The following is a 19,115-nucleotide window of genomic DNA, read 5'->3' as shown; positions in this document are numbered from 1 at the left end:
CATGGCACTTACTCCCTGTGTATTTATACTTATTTATTGTATTTATTATATCACTTGTCCTCCATGTGTGTAATTCTGTATATTGTAAGATTGTACAGCGCTGCGTACCCTTGTGGCGCTTTATAAATAAAGTTATACATACACACATATTTATTGTTTGCTTGATATAACATCTTCATTAGTCAGGGACCCTTTGGGGATGCCGAATAAGGGCTGTGATTGGCTATTTGGTAGCCCCATGTGGACTGCTGGCCTATAGAAGACTCTGCTTGGAGTGAAACTGTCTCTGTGCTTCCAAAACTCATCTCCAAGCCAGAGATTTAAAAATGGCACCTACTCTGAGGCCACTGAGAGCAACATCCAAGGGGTTGGTGAGGAACATGTCTCCCACGAGCCACTGGTTGGGGATCACTGTTCATTAGCAGTATACCACGGCATCAGTGGAGCTATTTGTCCCAGACACTTTACATTAAAAAATATTCAACTCTCCTCTCCAGCAGACACTCTCCTCTCCAGCAGACACTCTCCTCTCCAGCAGACACTCTCCTCTCCAGCAGACACTCTCCTCTCCAGCAGACACTCTCCTCTCCAGCAGACACTCTCCTCTCCAGCAGACACTCTCCTCTCCAGCAGACACTCTCCTCTCCAGCAGACACTCTCCTCTCCAGCAGACACTCTCCTCTCCAGCAGACACTCTCCTCTCCAGCAGACACTCTCACCTTTCTGGATAATTTCCCAGTAAGGAAAGATTCTCGGAAAGCTGCAAGAACGTTCAACAAAATGATTTCTAATTCACCTGAGCATCTTTCTACGGAGATTTCCCAGTTTTTCTTTTATTCCAAATTTGACTAGTTCTTGTAAAATGGATAAAACATAAAATTGTCCAGTAGACATCACAAACCTGACTACTTGGGGCGTTAAAATAACCTCTTCAGTTGTTGTAGAATCCCATAACGTAGATTTAGAATAAACAATATTGCCTCTTTTCTCTTTGCCGCTTCCTCTTAGAATGTCATGTGCTCGACTCCACAACCAAACATGGCCGCCTCAAACCATTCTACTCCCGGTTAACAGTAACGCAGCTATGTACCGAGGCCATATATTGCTCCACTATGTAGGGAGTAAAAGCAAATGGCTTGTTGTCTCCAGAATAGTATATGCCTTAATGTTCTATTGCTAATAGAGTGTTCTGCTATGCTATCTTAATGCATGCAAGATATAAACATCAAGCCTCTAGGGGGCGATGCTGGAAGATATTCACTATGACAGGTATAGAAACCATGACAGGAAGGATCCATGGTGGAACTATGGCATTAGAGCTGGTTGTGATCCAATGATCCCACTGTAGCAACTGGTTTATTCTGAGGCTGGAAGAGTTGCTACAGCGTTGGATGGGTGGAATGCAGGCAACTGGACTAAGACGGGCAAACTGACTAGCAACTGGTTGGCAAAGGCATTACTCAAAAGCCCATTCCGCTAACCATTGCTGACACACTGCTCTCTGCTCTTCAGTCTCATTATAGGAGCTCGACGGCTTTGTCTCGGCTTTCACCAGTTCACTGTTCTGCCTGTTCCGTTCGGATGCCTTTGCGGAAGCAGTTAGGTCCGCCATGGCTTTGCTAAGGGAGCACAGGGTGTCGTGGGGTGTCCAGTTAGGGTCCGTGTCTGGCTGGAAAGGGTCAGGAGCTGTGACTTCAATGAGCTCGTGGTCAGTGGGGATCCGGAGGTAGTAGGCATGCAGCATCATACGGTACGGCTCGCTGTCCTTCTTATAGCTGTATGTGAAGTCTCCCACTATAGGGAACCCCAACGCACTGCAGTGTACTCTCAGCTGGTGGGTTCTGCCTGTTGGCAAATATAAACAACTGTATTCTAACGCACAATTCGGTTGTTAAAGGTAGTATATATTATATAAATATTTAAACATCAAATAATTCGTCCTATGAACATGCAGCATGTTAAAGGGGTGGTTCCTTTTCGAATGAACTTATAATATGGTGCAAACGGTTATATTCTGAGAACATTTACAACTGATCTTCGGTTGTTATTTGTTTTTTTGTGGTTTTTCAGTTATTTCACTTTTGGTTCGGCAGCTCTCCCGTTTGGTATTTTAGCGGCTACCTGGTTGTTAGGGGTCCTATTTACCCTAGCAACCAGTGATTTGAATATGAAAATGTAAAGGGCCTGAATAGAAAGATAAGGAACACAAAGTAAAAATAAAACTGTAGCCTCACAGAGCAATAGATTTGTGTGTGCCCCCCCATCTGAAAAAGAGGCAGGGAGGCAAATAGCTTAAAAAAAAAAAACTATAATAAATAAATTATTAGGACCAATTGCAAAGTTGCTAGGAATACAACATTCTTTACCATGCTAAAAGTAAATTCATGGAAAAAGATAGACAGCACTTAATGGTTTGTACAGGAGCAAACTTTCTACAAAGCCCTTCATTTGGCTGGCCACTCCCCCAATGATAACAGATGACGTTGTTTGCATATGCCCTTGCAAGGGGATTATAACACAACAGGAGAGCTATAGGAGGTGGCAAGGAAGGCTGGAAACAATGGCTGCTTGGACAAGGCCAATAACAGCAGGCTGGGCAAGCAACTTCAGCTGAACTGGATCGTTCTGGAGTTCTATTTACTTCTCTCACTCTAACAGTTCCTGGGTAACAGCTCTAATGCATGCAGGTATAGTATGTGTGCAATGTTGGTTGGCTGCATGTTTCTATATACTATAGTAATGTTATGCCTTCCCTTATATGGAGGTTGTGAAAAAAAAAAAAAGAAAATGGATGAAAAGTGATATTTAGGTTTATAAGTTTGTGCTAATGGTTACCCACATACCTGTTAGAGGCTGCAGCAAAACCTTGGTGACTGGGTCTCCTTTATAGGAACCATGCTGTAACACAACCAGGTCCGTCTGGCACGACTTGGCGTTCTTACACCCTGCAGGGAAGGAACAAGTGTTAGGGGCTCCCAACTCACCCACCCCCTCTATACAGTGTCCTAACAAACAGGGCCCAGCATTGTGTCTGAATGAAAAGGAGATGTTTTAGGGGAGAACTAGGGATTAGTGATGAGCGAATCTGTCCCGTTTTGCTTCGCCATAAAATTCGCGAAAGGCGAAAAATTTGTGAAACGCATTTGTCGCTCAATTTTTTTGTCACCCATGTCTTTCTTGTTCCCCATGTCTATTTTCTTATCGCCCACGGTTTTTTGACGCGACCATGCCCAATTTTGACATGACCGCACCCAATTTTCCGTGCGACAAATTTTTTTGTGGTGAATTTTCACAGAAGTTTCGCTAAACAATTCGCCAATGGTGAAATGCAGAAATTCGCTGCGAATCCATGCCTGCCAAAAAAAATTTGCTCAGCCGAATGCGCGGCCCTGGCCAAACACGGAAGTGTAACATTTAACCCTTCCAAATCCTAATTAGCACATGCTCATTAGGAATCGGTTCGGTATTCGGCTGAATCCCTTACCATGGATTCACCCGAACCCGAAAAACTGGGTTTGGTGCATCCCTAGAGAGAACCGCATAGTCAATCCCATTTTCTCTTGCATTAAAGGGGATATTCACCTTTGATTTAACTTTTAGTATGGTGTAGAGAGTAATACTCTGAGACAATTTGCAATTGGTCTTCATTTTTTTATTACTTGTAGTATTGTAGTTATTTCACTTTTTGTACAACAGCTCTCCAGTTTGGTGTTTCAGCAGCTGTCTGGTTGCTAGGGTCCAAATTACCTTAGCAACCAGGGAGTGATTTGAATGAGAGGAATATGAATTGAAAAATAAGATTAAAAAGTAACAATAGAGTTAGAAGGCGGCAAATTGTTGAAAAATTATAAAAAAATAAATAATAAAGACCAATTGAATAGATGCTTAGAATTAGCAGTTCTATAACATAAAGGTGAACCACCCCTTTAAGTAGTAAATCACAGCATTCACACTTCATTTACTCTTACCACTTACCGGGTGCCCCTTCTACGCACATCATATGGGTTAGCCCTTCCTGAGTGTTTTTGCCAATGGCCAACGAGATTCTCATGTATTTCTCTGATACTGTTCCTCTGACCTGTAAATAAAGCAAAAAAAAAAAAAAAAAAAATTGGAGTAGCCCTATACTGGTTAGGGATCCCAAATTTCCAGTTGGTACAATGGGACCTATGTCTTTGCTGTTGTCACAGGAGCTCTCCATCTTGGATTCTGTCTGGGACACCGCACATGCTCAGTGGGCTCTGGGCAGCCGTTTGAGAGCTAAGCTTAGGGGTCGTTGCAAATTATCAAGCAGAAAATGAGGTTGGCCTGTCATATAAACTGATGCTACAGGGCTGGTTATTAAATTCTGATGCCAACTGCACTGGTTCCAGAACGGCCATGCAATGTGAGTGTAAATGAATTACTATTGTGACATTTATATTCTATATATACAGTATATTGTGCATCGGTCCCTAAGCTCAGGTAAGTGACAGCAGCACAGAGCTTGTTCTGGGAATCAGCAGAAAAGAACATGGGGAGCTACTGGGGCAACTTTGGGTTGTGGTTGCCTTGGGCTTATACAGAAGCCCAACACATAATGTACAACATTTCTAGCCTATTTCTTTAGTTAAGCTTTAGTTCCCCTTTAAAGTGAGTATTTATAACTGGTTAAAATTGTAAAATCTTCTGGTGTATGGTTCTTTTAGACCAGGGGTGGGCAAACTACGGCCCGCAGGCCACGTCCGGCCTGTTGGTCTTTTTAATTCGGCCCGCCAACTCCGCAAGTCTCATCACGCGAGACTTAAGGTCCCCATATACGGGCCAATTGTAGCTGCCGATATCGGTCCCTTGGACAGATTCGCCAGCTAATCGGCCCGTGTAGAGGCAGAAACGACGGCCATGCCCGACCGATATCTGGCCTGCAATTGGCCAGATATCGATTGGGCAGGTTAAAAGATTCTGTCTCGTCTCGTTGATGCGGTCCCCGAACCGACTGCTGCATATTTGGTGTGATATTTGAATCCTTCATGAAGGGTTAAGCTGAATAGGATTCGTTGCATCCTTAATTAAAACTATTTAACTGACTGCTTCATTGAGGATATAAAGGCACGATTATTACCAGGGCAAGATAAGCCTTCGTTACTGTACGATCCTTAAAACACTGGTATGCCCGTCCCGCAGCTTCTTTGTTGAGTGCGACACACAGGGCACCACTGGTGGAGAAATCAAGCTGGTGGCAAAACCTGCCAGGATAAAATGCATTCATATTAATGTGGGATGTGGGTGTATGATTGGTGCCAATTGCCCATGTAGGGGCTCAATAGGATCCCTTCCCCATCAAAATGTAACGCGGACTTGTTCAGATATAATGTAAGGTAGAAGGCAGCAGGGAACATAGATGGGCTCTGTAATCCCATTACTGGCCTGAGCAGCACCCACTTGGCCAAGCAAGATTGTGCCCATTGGTACCTACCTGAATCCATAATAGGTGCCCGGGTCGGCCAGTTCGGGGAACCTGTGCTTCAGCTGGCTCTGCACCGTTAGCTTCTCGTACCACATTTTGCTGTCGATACGGATGTCCCAGTGCTTGTTGACAACCAGAAAGTCGGCGCTCTGGTACAGGATGGAAAGCTTCTCAATGCTGCAGGGCTCCATGCTGAAACACTAACTGCAGGGCAAACAGAGTATTTGTTTCAGCAAATAAATACATATCCAAATGCTATACTTCCTACAAGGCATCATGTGAAAAAGTATAGTGAAGCCCCCTCTTTGGGCAATGGGACGCGGGGAGATTTCAGGTGCATTTTTTACGTATCCCAAAAAACATGGTACCCAGTACGGCAGCCACCATTGTTCCTTTGACATCTATATTCTTAAGGTCCCCCATACACGGGGCGATTCTAGCTGCCGTTATCGATCCCTTAGACTGATTCGGCAGCTAATCGGCCCGTGTATGGGCACTACTGACGGGCCTGCCTGACCGATATCTGGCCTGAAATCGGCCAGATCTCGATCGGGCAGGTTAGAAAATCTAGTCGGATCGGGGACCACATCGGCTCGTTGATGCGGTCCCCGGACTGACTTTGCCTATGCCCCAGGGCCAAACGATCGAATTAGCCTGGATTCTCCCGATATCGCCCACCTGTAGGTGGGGGATTTCAGGAGAAGATCCGCTCATTTGGTGACATTGCCAAGCAAGCGGATCGGCCCGTGCATGGGGAGCATTAGGTGTCTTTTTATTATAATAAATCATCAGACATTGATGTTTGGCGAACTGCTGCTCCATCATAAAGAAGAATGTTCATCCCTTATACCAGGGGTCCCCAACCTTTCTTACTCGGGAGCCACAGTCAAATGTAAAAAGACTTGGAGAGCAACACAAGCACCATAAAAGTTCATGGAGGAGCCAAATAAGGGCTGTGATTGGCTATTAGGGGCCTCTATGCACCCTATCAGCTTACAGGGGCTTTATTTGGTAGGAAATCTTGTTTTTATTCAACCAAAACTTGCCCCCAAGTCAGGAATTCAAAAATAACTCCCTGGTTTGGGGGCACTGAGAGCAACATCCAAGGGTTGATCAGCAACATGCTGCCCCCGAGACACTGGTTGGGGATCACTGCCTTATACGATCATTGCTTAAGCGTTAATGAATTTTCAGCTAGATTGCCTGTCCCGTCAGATGATTAAAAATGGCTGAAATGGTGGCCTTATAAGTACTGTAAGAACACATGAGAATGCAGCCAACCAGCAATCACCAGTCTCCCGTGGGACGATACAGATTTGCTTGATACTTTACTGGCAAATCGTGGCCCGAGTGAATAAACGGAGCAGGGTGGGTATTTTCGCAGTCTATGAAGTCCTCCATAGCAGCAAACTAGGGCATCAGACAAAGGTAAGCCTAAAGCTGCCCATACACGCACTAATGTTTGGACCCAGTGTGGGCTCCGAATTATCGTTCCGATAATTTTCATACCATGGCGATTGGTCGAACAGGTTAAAAAATTTCTTTCCGTTAACGATAAAATCTGTGCATATATTGTGTACCTGACGATATCCTTGGGGGACCAATGGGAGTCACTTTCTTGTGATTGGTGCTGCCAACTAATTCATGTTCAGAACATCCTCCCATTTGTTATTTTTAGGGCTTTATCTTACAGTTATTCTTACCTTGCTCACTGTATACTTAAAAATTTATATATATATATATATATTACAAATGCGCCCATTTTTGGCACGTGGTGGTGGTGAAAGAGGAAAAAAAAAATGTATATTTGGGAGGGAATGAACTGTAAGTTACATAGTAATTCATGTGACAAATCCTGGGTATTAAAAAGAAAACCCCATAGGGTACTCAGAAGCTTGGCAGGGCGGAGTCTGACTGAAGGCTTGGTAACATCACAGGGTGGGGGGGAAGCAAGATGTTGGGCACTCCCCAAAGTTTATAATCACTTACCTGATAACCTGGGTTGGTGCTCCCGTTTGCTAAATACTGCTTCTCTCCATTCCAGAACAGGAAGGCAGATCGCGGGCAAATGAGCTTCTACATAAATACTACATAAAGCACCAGGCTGGTGCAATTTTCCTCTAATAGGACCACCATCCCGGGGTATCAAGTAAGTGATTTTAATTACTGGGGGGCACCCCTCAGTTAGTTCTCCTTTAAAAACTTTTATTAACTTTAAAATGTTATCAACATTTTCCTATTAAAGATAAGGCTTTTTTTGCCAGTATCCCTTAAGACTAAGGACCCACGGAGTGAGTTAGTCACCTGTGATAGATCACTGCTACTGTGGGCAACTAATCTCTCCGAAACGCCTTTCCACAGGAGTCGCTGGTGGAAAGGCCAACACTTGACTTCGGCTTTCTGAAGTCACGCAAAGTTGCCTGCAGGGGGAGACTTTACATGACTTCGGAAAGCCAAAGCGATGGGTAGGCCTTTTCACCAGTGACTACTATTGGTGCAGGTGAAAATAGGCATTTCGGAGTGGCTCGTTGCCCATGGTATGGCTCTGTGGATCCTTAGCCTAAAGGAACAGTTCAGTGTAAAAATGAAACTGGGTTAAATAGACAGACTGTGCAAAATAGAAAATGTTTTCAATATAGTTCAGTGATCCCCAACCAGTGGCTCAGGGGCAACATGTTGCTCCCCAACCCCTTGGATGTTGCTCTCAGTGCCCCCAAACCAGGGAGTTATTTTTGAATTCCTGACTTGGGGGCAAGTTTTGGTTGGATAAAAACAAGATTTCCTACCAAATAAAGCCCCCTGTAAGCTGATAGGGTGCATAGAGGCCCCTAATAGCCAATTACAGCCCTTATTTGGCTCCTCCATGAACTTTTATGGTGCTTGTGTTGCTCCCCAAGTCTTTTTACATTGGACTGTGGCTCCCGAGTAAGAAAGGTTGGGGACCCCTGGTATAGTTAGTTAGGCAAAAATGTAATCTGTAAATGCTGGAGCGGGCAGTTGTCTAATATAATAGCCAGAGCACTACTTTCTGCTTTACAGCTCTCTATGCTGTTAGCAGTCAGTAACCAATCAGTGTCTTGAGGGGGGGGACATACGGGACTGTTCAGTTAGTTTGCTATAGGATCTGACCTGCAAGCTCACAATCTAACTAACTAACTAACTAGTTATGTCCCATGTGCCACCCCCCCTCCCTCTTAAGTCACTGAGTAAGAGGTTAGAGAGCTGAAAGCAGGAAGTAGAGTTCCGGCTATTATGTTAGACATCTGCCCACTCCAGTCTTTATAGATGACATTTTTGCCTAACTAACTATATTAGAAATATTTTTTACTTTGCGCAGTCTGTTTTACCCAGTTTTATTTTTACACTAAACCTTTAAAACAGGTCTGTCAAAAGGTAGGCGGACAACTGGATGCACGTCTCCAAGGAATTTTAATTTTCAACAGCCTTTCTTAAGGTGCCCAAAGACTTCACAATCATTATTTGATTATCCGACCTCCATTCCAAAAGCCGTCCCTAATTTTAGCTGCCATGGGAAAGACGCGGCCACTATCCATTTTTGAACAAGCCTAAAACCACTTCAAGACCATATGGGACCAGATAGGGTCTGCCTGTGTTGTATGGCATATGAATCTTTAATAATCCTTCCAATTAATAACTGTCTTTGGTTCATACTAGTTATTAATTAACTTCCTACAGATGTAGGATGTAGATGTAGATGTAGGATAGATAGCGCTTATTACATACAGTAAAATATGTACATGATCATCAATTAAAAAGGAAGGAAAAAACGTAGACCAGCAGAGATCATTTAATTTGTAATTCTCTTTATTGCAAAAACTAGCAAAAACAGATGTCTAACTAAACTTTTTACCCACTCGATTTACTCTCCCTTCAAATAGACAGTACAGCATTGGATATGGTGCAAAGGGGGCATAGCTATCTGTTGTTTTACCAGGAGATTCTCAAGAGTTGGAAAAAAAAAAAAAAAAAATATCAGTATTTCCCACCAGTGGAGGCCTGGAGTAGTGGTTGTGTGGGGGAGGGGGCGGGACAAAAAGCCAATTAGAGTTAAGGTGACACCTACCTGCTTTTATAGATAATCAAATAAAATAAAATTTGAACTTACTTGCTGTTCTATATACAACGTATTATTGAAACTATGGCTGAATAGTTGATATACCAAGGGTAACTTAAATCTGTAACCTTGTTATGAGCGGAGGGGGCCCTCAAAGGTTTAAAAATAACTCATACACATAAAAAAAATAAATCATACATAACCATAAAGCCCACCCTTTTGCTATGGCTCCACCCCGACTGATGCCATTTGACGGATAACATGGTCCCAACTCTGGAACGACCTACATTCCAGGGTATTTTGCACATTTTCGTCTTTGCAAAGCTGGGTTCGGTCATATTACATGTACTGCCCATTTGCCTTCCAATTCTGTAATACTGTCTAATTTGGGGGAAAATAAATTACTATGAATTACTTGCAGAAAGGGCTAAACTACAGTATATTTTATCAACCTTGGTACATTAAAAAATTAAAAAAAAAAAAAAACTCTTTTGTAGCATAAGGGCCGTGGTGGACGGGGAGATTAGTCGCCCGTGACAGATCTCCCCGATATGACATCCCACCGGTAATAATGTAAATCGCCGGTGGGATGGCATACCTCTCGACACAACTTCGGCAAATCACCGGCGCCGTGTATGCCATCCCACCGGCGATTTACATTATCACCGGTGGGATGTCATATCGGGGAGATCTGTCGCGGGCGACTAATCTCCCCGTCTACCACGGCCCTAAAACAGCAAAAGGTGAAAGGACATGGTCAAGAATCACGCTTTGCTATAAAACTGAAGACATGTATAAAAGTGAAGGCAGTCCTAGTACAAAGCAATCACTACATATCTGTGAGAATCTTCAGTTTTATACCACTGTCTGCAAAGCGCCTGGAAAGAGTACTTTTGGAATGCCCATAAAACCCTGGCATTGTGTACAAATAACAACTTAACCAAGGAAAAGAAACACTATAAATCGTAGAGTTCATAAAGGAACATGGCGCAGACAATCACCGGTTGCTTCTTTAACGTTTGCCAGCATTAAAGCCACAAAAGATAGTTTGCCATCAGTTTTAAAGGAGTAGTGTCAACTATGAGCAGTAGACCAAGTTCTTTGGTGCCCTTGGGTGCACTTTTGAGCAGGGCATATCTAGAATTGCAGCTCTAGGGCTGGTTAAGGGAACACAATTTTATAGCATCCAACATCATTTGCAGCAAATGAGTATTTGAGTTGAGCCTGGGCGGTGGTTTCAGTAGCGATGGGTCAACACTATCCTTCACCTTCGAGGATACAAAGCTTAACTTATGTTCCATGTGTACATTTGCATTGTATGCAAGAGCTGCCAGTTTGGTCCTTGCATCCACAGCATCCATCCTGAAACTGATCTTATTGGGCCTATATTTTTGAAGGAAACAATGGTATAACGTAACTTCTTTGCCGCTGCTAAACTGAGAAAGACAGGCTAAGTCCTTTGTCAGCTTGGAGGAAAGAATCACTCCACGTAAAGCATGGAAGGCTGGACTCCATTTTCTGATCCAGGGAAGTGACCGTGAATGGGGATTCAGAGCTTTATTGCAACACACGTGGCAGACCCTGAAACCATCCAGTTCGTCGTGGTTTGTAACGTGCAGGAGTAGTGACTGCCACTTCTCACGCAGCAATTCTGCATCGCCATGACTAGTTCTGGAAGCCCATTCCAAGTGTTGGATGATTGCAGGGATCCACTTGCTGATCTGTGAACATTTTCTCCTTTTGCTAGCGGCCACCAACTGTCTTTTTACCTTTTGGGCATAAAAGCAAACATCATACTTATGAACAACAGGACTGTACTTTTCACACATCAGTTCTTCAATAGCGGGATGTTGGTCTGTTACAATGGTCTCGACATCATAATGCTCTTCTAGAAGTCGATCTAAGCACGTTTCAAAGACGAGCTTTTCCATCTCTAGGGACGTAGAAGTCTTTGACTTCTGCACTACTTGAAAATCTAGAATATGTTTTGTCTCGACGTCAGTGAAGGTGTATGTAGAGTATTTGGAACCTTGCTTATTTCCAGAAAGGCACATTTTTTTCCGTCCCATTGCTTCTTTGAGCCTTCTGCGTTCACACTGCCAGTACTTATCAATTGTAGGAAACAGGAACATACGTTGGTAATTATAGTGCATGTCGTAGGAAATAAGCTGTAGGCCCATAAGCTGACTCATATCTTCAACCTTATAAAAATTGGAGCCACTAAAAAGCACAGCAGCTGAAGACAATAGATTTCCCAGTGCAATGTCTCCTGCTACAGGTTGACTGTCCCACAGATGAAAGCAATGGCCTTTGGAACAGCGTCCAATTACAGACAACCAGGAACCCTCTATGTGCTTCTCAAGTGCAACAATATGAGCACTGCAGTTCACATCAAACCCACAGGAAAGCTTGAGAAGCAAGACATCGAGGCAAGACTCGAATACGATAAACTTTCTTTCGTTCACAAGATCTCTAATGGCAACATCATAGTGCATGGAGAAGGGTGGTTCTGTTATTACAGAACTGCTGGAAATGTTTGGAATGCTACCAGTTTTTGCTTTGATTCCAGAAACCTGACTTTGTGGTTGGTCATTAAGAAAGATCATCCTATTACTTATACCTAGAGAGGCACCCCTCTCTGAAGGATTTTGGCAGCTTATTCTAGAGAACTTAGTGTGGTGGCCTTTTCTTTTCAGTCCTTTGCCACTTCCATGTATCTCTTGCCACGGCAAAGAGTCATCTTTGGAGAACATTGCTGGATCCGTGAGCGTGCTTGCATCAACCATTTTCTTACGTACACATTTGCAAATCGCTTTCCCCGTGGATATATTGTTGGGATTACGACTACTACCTTCATTTGTAGAACATGGCGAGGCGCTCAGTGAACACTTTGCAGATAAGGCGTTTATGTTAAAGAAAGATGACAATCCAGTATCCCATACGGGAGCTGTTTTCCGGTACGGAAAAATTGTGGGCAGTGCATCTGTTTTAAGCCGCTTTGTTGCACAGTGGTCTACATAACTATCGGCTGCAAAGTGCTCTGAACACAAACGAAACACGCCATTTTTCTTGTGATCCAGTACTTTTTGGGCGAAGGCATCAACATCTCCAAAATCTCGACCGATCTGCAAAAGCCACAACTTAATCATTGTAATGTTCGGTGGGAAGCAATGCATTATCACTCCTTTTGCGTGTGTTGTTTTGTTAGTTTTGTTATTGCAACCGGGCGAAATGCAATTCGGCATGATTTAAACCTGAAAACATAACAATAAATGTATTTTATTTTGGAGCAGAAAAATAATCAGTGCTAACAAAGACAGCAGTGCTATTATACATATTTTATCTGCCTTGCCTTCAAAGTGAAGATATAAGTATACTAACCAACCTCAGACAAGGCCCTCAGCTGTCAATGCCTCTACCCCACACCATTGCCATTATCACCAACTCCATATGCTTGCTGATCCTGGGTACACAGGAATGAAGTAAGACGAAGCAGCAAAAGTCTACACATAGGGTCCTAGGGCTCAACTTACTGCTGTGCCCCAGGAACAAGCCTCTTCTACCTCCCTATAGTTCCAGCCCTGGCTTGGAGCAAGTTGCAACAAAATAGGAGTTACTAGTTCTGTTACTAGAGGAGTTACTACAGTAATTATTTACTCATTTTGGTTTTAATAAGGAACCAGGGTGCTAATTTACCAACAGGTACTAGATAGGACCAGTGCAGTTACCCAGAGCAATAAACCAGATGAAATAGCAATGCTATAAAGTGAAAATATAGTATATGTTCATCTAAATCTTACAAATCAATGCTTTTTTTTTGCAACAAATATCCTATTTTATGAGATAAGTCGAGGGTCCTGCCACACAGGGTAGATTCTCGGGCTGTGGATAAACTCTGGCCAAGAATCCACCCATGCTCCGAAAAGCTTATTCCAGTGCCTGCACCCGAAGCCATTGTGCCAGCCCAGGAGCAGCAAACAGGGCAGATTTACACACAAACTACTCGAGTCAGCACATTGTGTTGGCCCGGGTGTATGCATACACTGCGGATATCGGCTGTGTCAAGGTATCATCACGTGCCTGCACCCGGGCCGACGCAATGGTGTACACAAGGAAGATGCCAGTGTATGGGCCGATTCTTGGCCTCTGTTTAGCCACAGGACAAGAATCTGCCCCTGCCCCAAGAATCTGCCATTGCTTGCAGCCACACTAATCAGAATACGGCACAAAACTACATACGGGAGCAGTTTTCACCCATTGTATTCTACATAGCTTATCTGTAATCTGCAAGGTAAAGGTGTGCCCTTTTCAACCTGAATGGTTGCACTCTTGGCTTTGCAGCAGCTTATGACAACAGAGAAGATCTAGGTGTTTTAACTGCTGCAGCGCCCCCTGGAGGAACTTAACAGGTAAATGCTCTACTTGTGCCAGAAGCTGCCTCTCAGGGATTATTTAGGTAAACTCAAATATGCACGTCTAAGTGACATCCACCTCACGGGGCCAATGTCTGCCAAAGGCAGCAACTATAAAATATCAATTATACATGAACTGTACAGAAAAAATAAAGGTCTAACACAATATCCACACACAAACAAACCCAAAACCATACTACTCTAGACACATGTTCAACATAAAGTACCCTTATTAGGGGCCACAAGACGATTCCATAGAAGCCACGTGGTTAAGACCCCACCACCCATTTTTTAGTAAGCTAAACACCAAATATAGGACCATGATAGGGACAATTGGGGAGGTTTCCTTATAATGAACATAGGTATGTTAATCTTTAATCCCTTTTTTTTTGCATTTTCTTAAAGAGGCCATCCTTTCATGTAATAACTGTGGTGGGAATATACGAGATTTTAATGACTTGTTACGGAATGCAAAAATAATACATACAGTAAGAACTTATTAAATACTGTAATATATACACATATGTGACAATTTAACAGTAATGTATTAATGGTAGAGGTTAAATGTACACCAGCAGAGAATTTTAATTCACTTTAGTGCAATTTAATTTAAAACTAGCAGAAGAGATGTACAAGCACATTTCTTGCACTCGCTCTAATCTCCCTTTATAGACAGTATGGCAGTAGATATAGCGGAAGGAAACAAGGCTATTCTTAATTTTACCAGGACACTCAATTAGCTGACTAAATTCCAGGTTTCTAGGGATGAACGATTAATGTTGGCTACGATCATGCCCAACGCCAGTGGCTCCCATTTGTGGCTGGTGTCGGCAAGGCCTGGAGTAGTGGTTGAGGGGCTCAGCCTGAAGATCAATTAGAGGGAGATTTGAGACTGATAACTACTCTTATAGAGACTCCGCTTAGCAGGAAAGTCACATAGAATATATACCGCCCAACTATGGCTGAAAGGTTGATACACCAATGTTAACTGTAACTTTGGGTGAGCTAAGAGGGGCCTTACCAAAGGTTTAGGCTCCAAGAGAAGCTTTAACTAAAACTACAGAAAACCACTGCCCTACACCAAACCCCACTGCCAAATGTTTCCATTATCCGTTCTCATTAAAACATACATCCCACCCCTCTGACGCAATCTGTATCACTACGCCCCGCCTCCTGACAGCAAGGTCTTCCGCTAGTCCTACTATTGTTTAACCTGCTTTTCCTATATATGTTGCACTTTTCTTTGCATTTTCAACGTAGAAGTTGGGTTCAACCATATTACTTGTACTTAGGGATGCACCGAATCCAGTATTTTCGGGTTCGACCCAAGAATCCTTTGTATTCCAGTGAATACCTACCCAAATCCTAATTTGCATATTTAAATTAGGCTATGGAGGGGTTAAACAGTAGCATGCAAGTACATTTTTTTACCTCCGTGTTCATGTAACCAAAAGTCCATATTGGATAAATAGAAAAAACCCTAATTCTGTAGGCAATTATGAATAATATACGGTGCTGGTTTCACTTTGGGCTAAAAATGAATCCTATCTGTAAAAATGGCCCCTTCATTGGAGCTCCCTATAGATCCCATCAGTTCTCTGTGTTTCAAATGAAGGGTGGGCGTGTCCTAACAGTCCCTGCCAGAAGCACAGTAGGAGGGGGAGAGCCAATCACAGCCCTGCAGTCACACAAGCAAATACAGGCTTCAGTTCCCCATCAGGTCAGCCTAGCTGCTGATTGGTTCCTATCCTACAGTGCAGTTTACTTAGAGCTGCCGGCCCCCCTGCATATCCAGAGAATTCAGCCAGCAGGAAGTGGAACAGAGGGGCGGGTTTTGGTGGAATTTCTCAATAAATCAGTCCGAAACACAACCCTAAGCACAATCCTTCTATATTTAGGAGAATAACTCACTGGTACAATCTTAATTTCTATACGATATGTCTCCTTTAAGGATTCGGCCAGACACTTGGATTCCTCCGAATCCAAATCCTGCTGAAAAAGGCTGAATCTTCCCCAAATCCCAAATTCGGCACATCCCTACTTTTTACAAGCTTTCCAGTTCTATTATTTTGTTTCTTACTAAATTATTTTTAAATTAGAAACACTATTAATTTAATAAAAATGCAATAACCCTTTATTAAAATGTGAACTTACACAGGGCTTAGTTCCTCCGACTAATCTGATGTGCCATCAGACTGGCCAGTTTCCGGGGGCCTGTACTGCACCTTGGAGCTGGGCTCATCTAGTTCTGGGTCAGGTTAAGGGAGCACAACTTTACAGCATCGAAAAGCACATGCAACAAATTAACATTTGGGTGGCGATTTCATTACAGATGGCAGTTGGTTCCAGAGTAAATGAGTTTGTCAGTCTGTAGGCCAACATCTTTAACTTTTGGCGAGAGCGTAGGCTTTGTATGTTACATGTTGTGCACATTTGCACTGTATGTAAGAGCTACTAGTTTGCTCCTTGTATCCATCATGAAGTGGACCTCACCGGACCTATATTTTTGAAGAAAACTATGGCATAACTTCTTTGCCGCTGCCAAACTGAGAAAGACGAGCCAAGTCGTTTGTCAGCCTGGAGGAAAGAATCACGTCATGTAAAGCATGGAAGGCTGCACTCCATTTTGTTAACCCAGGGAAGAGACTGTGAACCGCTTTTGAGAGCCTTATGGCAACAGGCATGGAACACTCTGGAACCACCACGCTTATGCTGGTAATGTGTAAGAGAAGCGACTGCCACTTCTCATGCAGCAATGCCACATCTCCATGACTAGTTCTAGAAGCCCATTCCAAGTGTTGAATGATTGCAGGGATCCACTTGCTAATCTGTGAACACTTTTTCCTTTTTCTGGTGGCCACCAATTGTCTGTTCACCTTTTGGGCATAGAGCCAAACATCATACTTTATTTCCAAAATGGCACATTTTTTTCCGTCCCATTGCTTCTTTGAGCCTTCTACGTTCATACTGCCAGTGCTTATCAATTGTAGGAAACAGGAATATACGCTGGTATTTATAAGTGCATGTCATAGGGAATAAGCTGTAGGCCCGAAAGCTGACTCGTATCTTCAACCTTATAAAAATTGGAGCCACTAAAAAGCACAGCAGCCGAAGACAAAAGATTACCCAGTGCAACGTCTCCTGCTACAGGTTGGCTGTCCCACAGATGAAAGCAGTGGCCTTTGGAACAGCGTCCAATTACAGACAAGCAACCACCCCTCCTTGTGCTTCTCAAGTCCAACAATGGGAGCACTACAGTCCACACCAAACCCACAGGAAAGCTTAAGAAGCAAGACATCAAGGCAAGACTCAAATACAATAAACTTTCTTTCATTCACAAGATCTCTAATTCCAATGTCATACTGCATGGACAGTGGTGGACAAGGGTGGATCTGTTATTATAGAACTGCTGGTAATGCTCAGAATGCTATCAATTCTTGCTTTGCAGCAGGATCCTTCAACTCCTTCAGATACCAGACGCCTGTACCTGACTCTGTGTTCGGTCACCAGAAAATATACTATTATCTATAGCTAAAGAGTCAGCACTCACTGAAGGATTCTGTGGGCAGTGCATCTGTTCTACAGGAGCTTTTTTTGCACAATGGGCCACATAATTATCTGGTACAAAGTGTTCCAAAACTCTAATGGTCCAGTATTTTTTGTGCAAAGGCATCTATATCTCCAAAATCTTGACCAGTCTGCAAAAGCAATAACTTAATCATTTTAATGATCATTGCGAAGCAATGCATTATTGCTCCTTTCCAACATGTTGATTTGTTAGTGCAGCTATTTGTCACGGCTACTAAATGCAAGAAAATACCGTTCCATAGAAAATACTGAGAATTGCCTCTGCTAAAACACACATAGAGACAATTACCAGTAAATGATCAGCATTGTCTATTTTAGTAGCCACAACAAGTAGCTGCTACTAGTAGCTCTGTGTGTCTTCACCCTTAGAAGCTTTAGGGCTCTGGTACACGGGGAGATTAGTCGCCCGCGGCAAAACTCCCTGCTCGCGGGCGACTAATCTCCCCGAGTTGCCTTCCCTCTGCCATCCCACCGGCGAACATGTAAGTCGCCGGCGGGATGGCAGACGCGGCGGCGCGATTTCGCGCAAATCGCCGAAAAAGACTCGCGAGGCTTTTTCGGCGATTTCCCGAAATCGCCCCGCCGCGTCTGCCATCCCGCCGGCGACTTACATGTTCGCCGGTGGGATGGCAGAGGGAAGGCAACTCGGGGAGATTAGTCGCCCGCGAGCAGGGAGTTTTGCCGCGGGCGACTAATCTCCCCGTGTACCAGAGCCCTTACAAATGAAAAATGGCATTACTCTGTTGGTGTGTATTCATGCAGAGAATCTAACAATAAAGTTTAAATGTAATATTTGTACTTTTTCCCCCTAGAACAGTGATCCCCAACCAGTGGCTCATGAGCAACATGTTGCTCCCCAACCCCTTGGATGTTGCTCTCAGGGAGTTATTTTTGAATTCCTGACTTGGGGGCAAGTTTTGGTTGAATAAAAACAAGATTTCCTACCAAATAAAGCCCCCTGTAAGCTGATAGGGTGCATAGAGGCTGCCTAATAGCCAATCTTAGCCCTTATTTGGCTCCTCCGTTAACTTTTATGGTGCTTGTGTTGCTCCCCAAGTCTTTTTACATTTGAATGTGGCTCACGAGTGAGAAAGGTTGGGGATCCCTGCCCTAGAACTTGGTAACAAAATGTCTGTTTTTAGAGGGGTTCTAATTCTAAAGATCTGTAGAGAACCATAAATGGCATGTAAACTCTGTTTATTTTCCTGTTCGGTTACTAAACCCATTGTATTCTACGCAGCTAATCTGTTATCTGCTATGTAAACATGGCCCCAATTTCAGCAATGAATGGCTGCACCCAGGGCTACACAGCAACTAATTTATATGCACCGTAGGAGTGTTTATGAAGCACAAAACAGCGCTGATGAGATGTAAGGAGATTGAAAAAGGCTGTCGGCAAGTTTGGATGTATGGCTTTGAAATATTAGGCTTTACCTATTTAAACCAGCGGTTCTGGATGCATAGTTGGCAATGGGGACATTCATTTTCATATCTGTGCCTATAATTCCTTAAGTGAGGGCTAATGCATATCATTTTTGGTTTTAAGCAAGCGTAGCATAAAGCATGTAGATACCTTCAGTTTTACGAAGGCTTT

The 19,115-nt window shown here is 43.4% G+C and overlaps 1 protein-coding gene across 4 annotated transcripts in view; it reads right to left on the bottom strand.

Annotated features, from left to right (window-relative positions):
- Positions 1 to 767: 767 nt before the first annotated feature.
- rpusd1 (RNA pseudouridine synthase domain containing 1) overlaps positions 768 to 19,115 on the bottom strand; it is a 37,746-nt gene continuing 19,398 nt past the window's right edge. The window contains exons 1-6 of one of the 4 annotated variants that reach the window (XM_002935848.5): positions 16,088 to 17,788; positions 5,456 to 5,650; positions 5,102 to 5,225; positions 3,976 to 4,078; positions 2,844 to 2,945; positions 768 to 1,845 (exon numbers count right to left, since the gene is read on the bottom strand). In XM_002935848.5, the coding sequence (XP_002935894.2) occupies positions 1,457 to 1,845; positions 2,844 to 2,945; positions 3,976 to 4,078; positions 5,102 to 5,225; positions 5,456 to 5,637 (900 nt within the window). In that variant the 5' untranslated portion in view covers positions 5,638 to 5,650; positions 16,088 to 17,788 and the 3' untranslated portion in view covers positions 768 to 1,456. Of the gene's footprint in view, positions 1,846 to 2,843; positions 2,946 to 3,975; positions 4,079 to 5,101; positions 5,226 to 5,455; positions 5,651 to 10,636; positions 12,776 to 16,087; positions 17,789 to 19,115 lie in introns of those variants that run through there. The other 3 variants (XM_012970821.3, XM_012970820.3, XM_012970819.3) reach the window with 3 other exon arrangements.

This window comes from Xenopus tropicalis, chromosome 9, assembly GCF_000004195.4.
Source record: "Xenopus tropicalis strain Nigerian chromosome 9, UCB_Xtro_10.0, whole genome shotgun sequence".
NCBI lineage: Eukaryota > Metazoa > Chordata > Amphibia > Anura > Pipidae > Xenopus > Xenopus tropicalis.
Note: the sequence above shows the minus strand (reverse complement) of the source record. Positions and strands in the feature narration are given on the sequence as shown.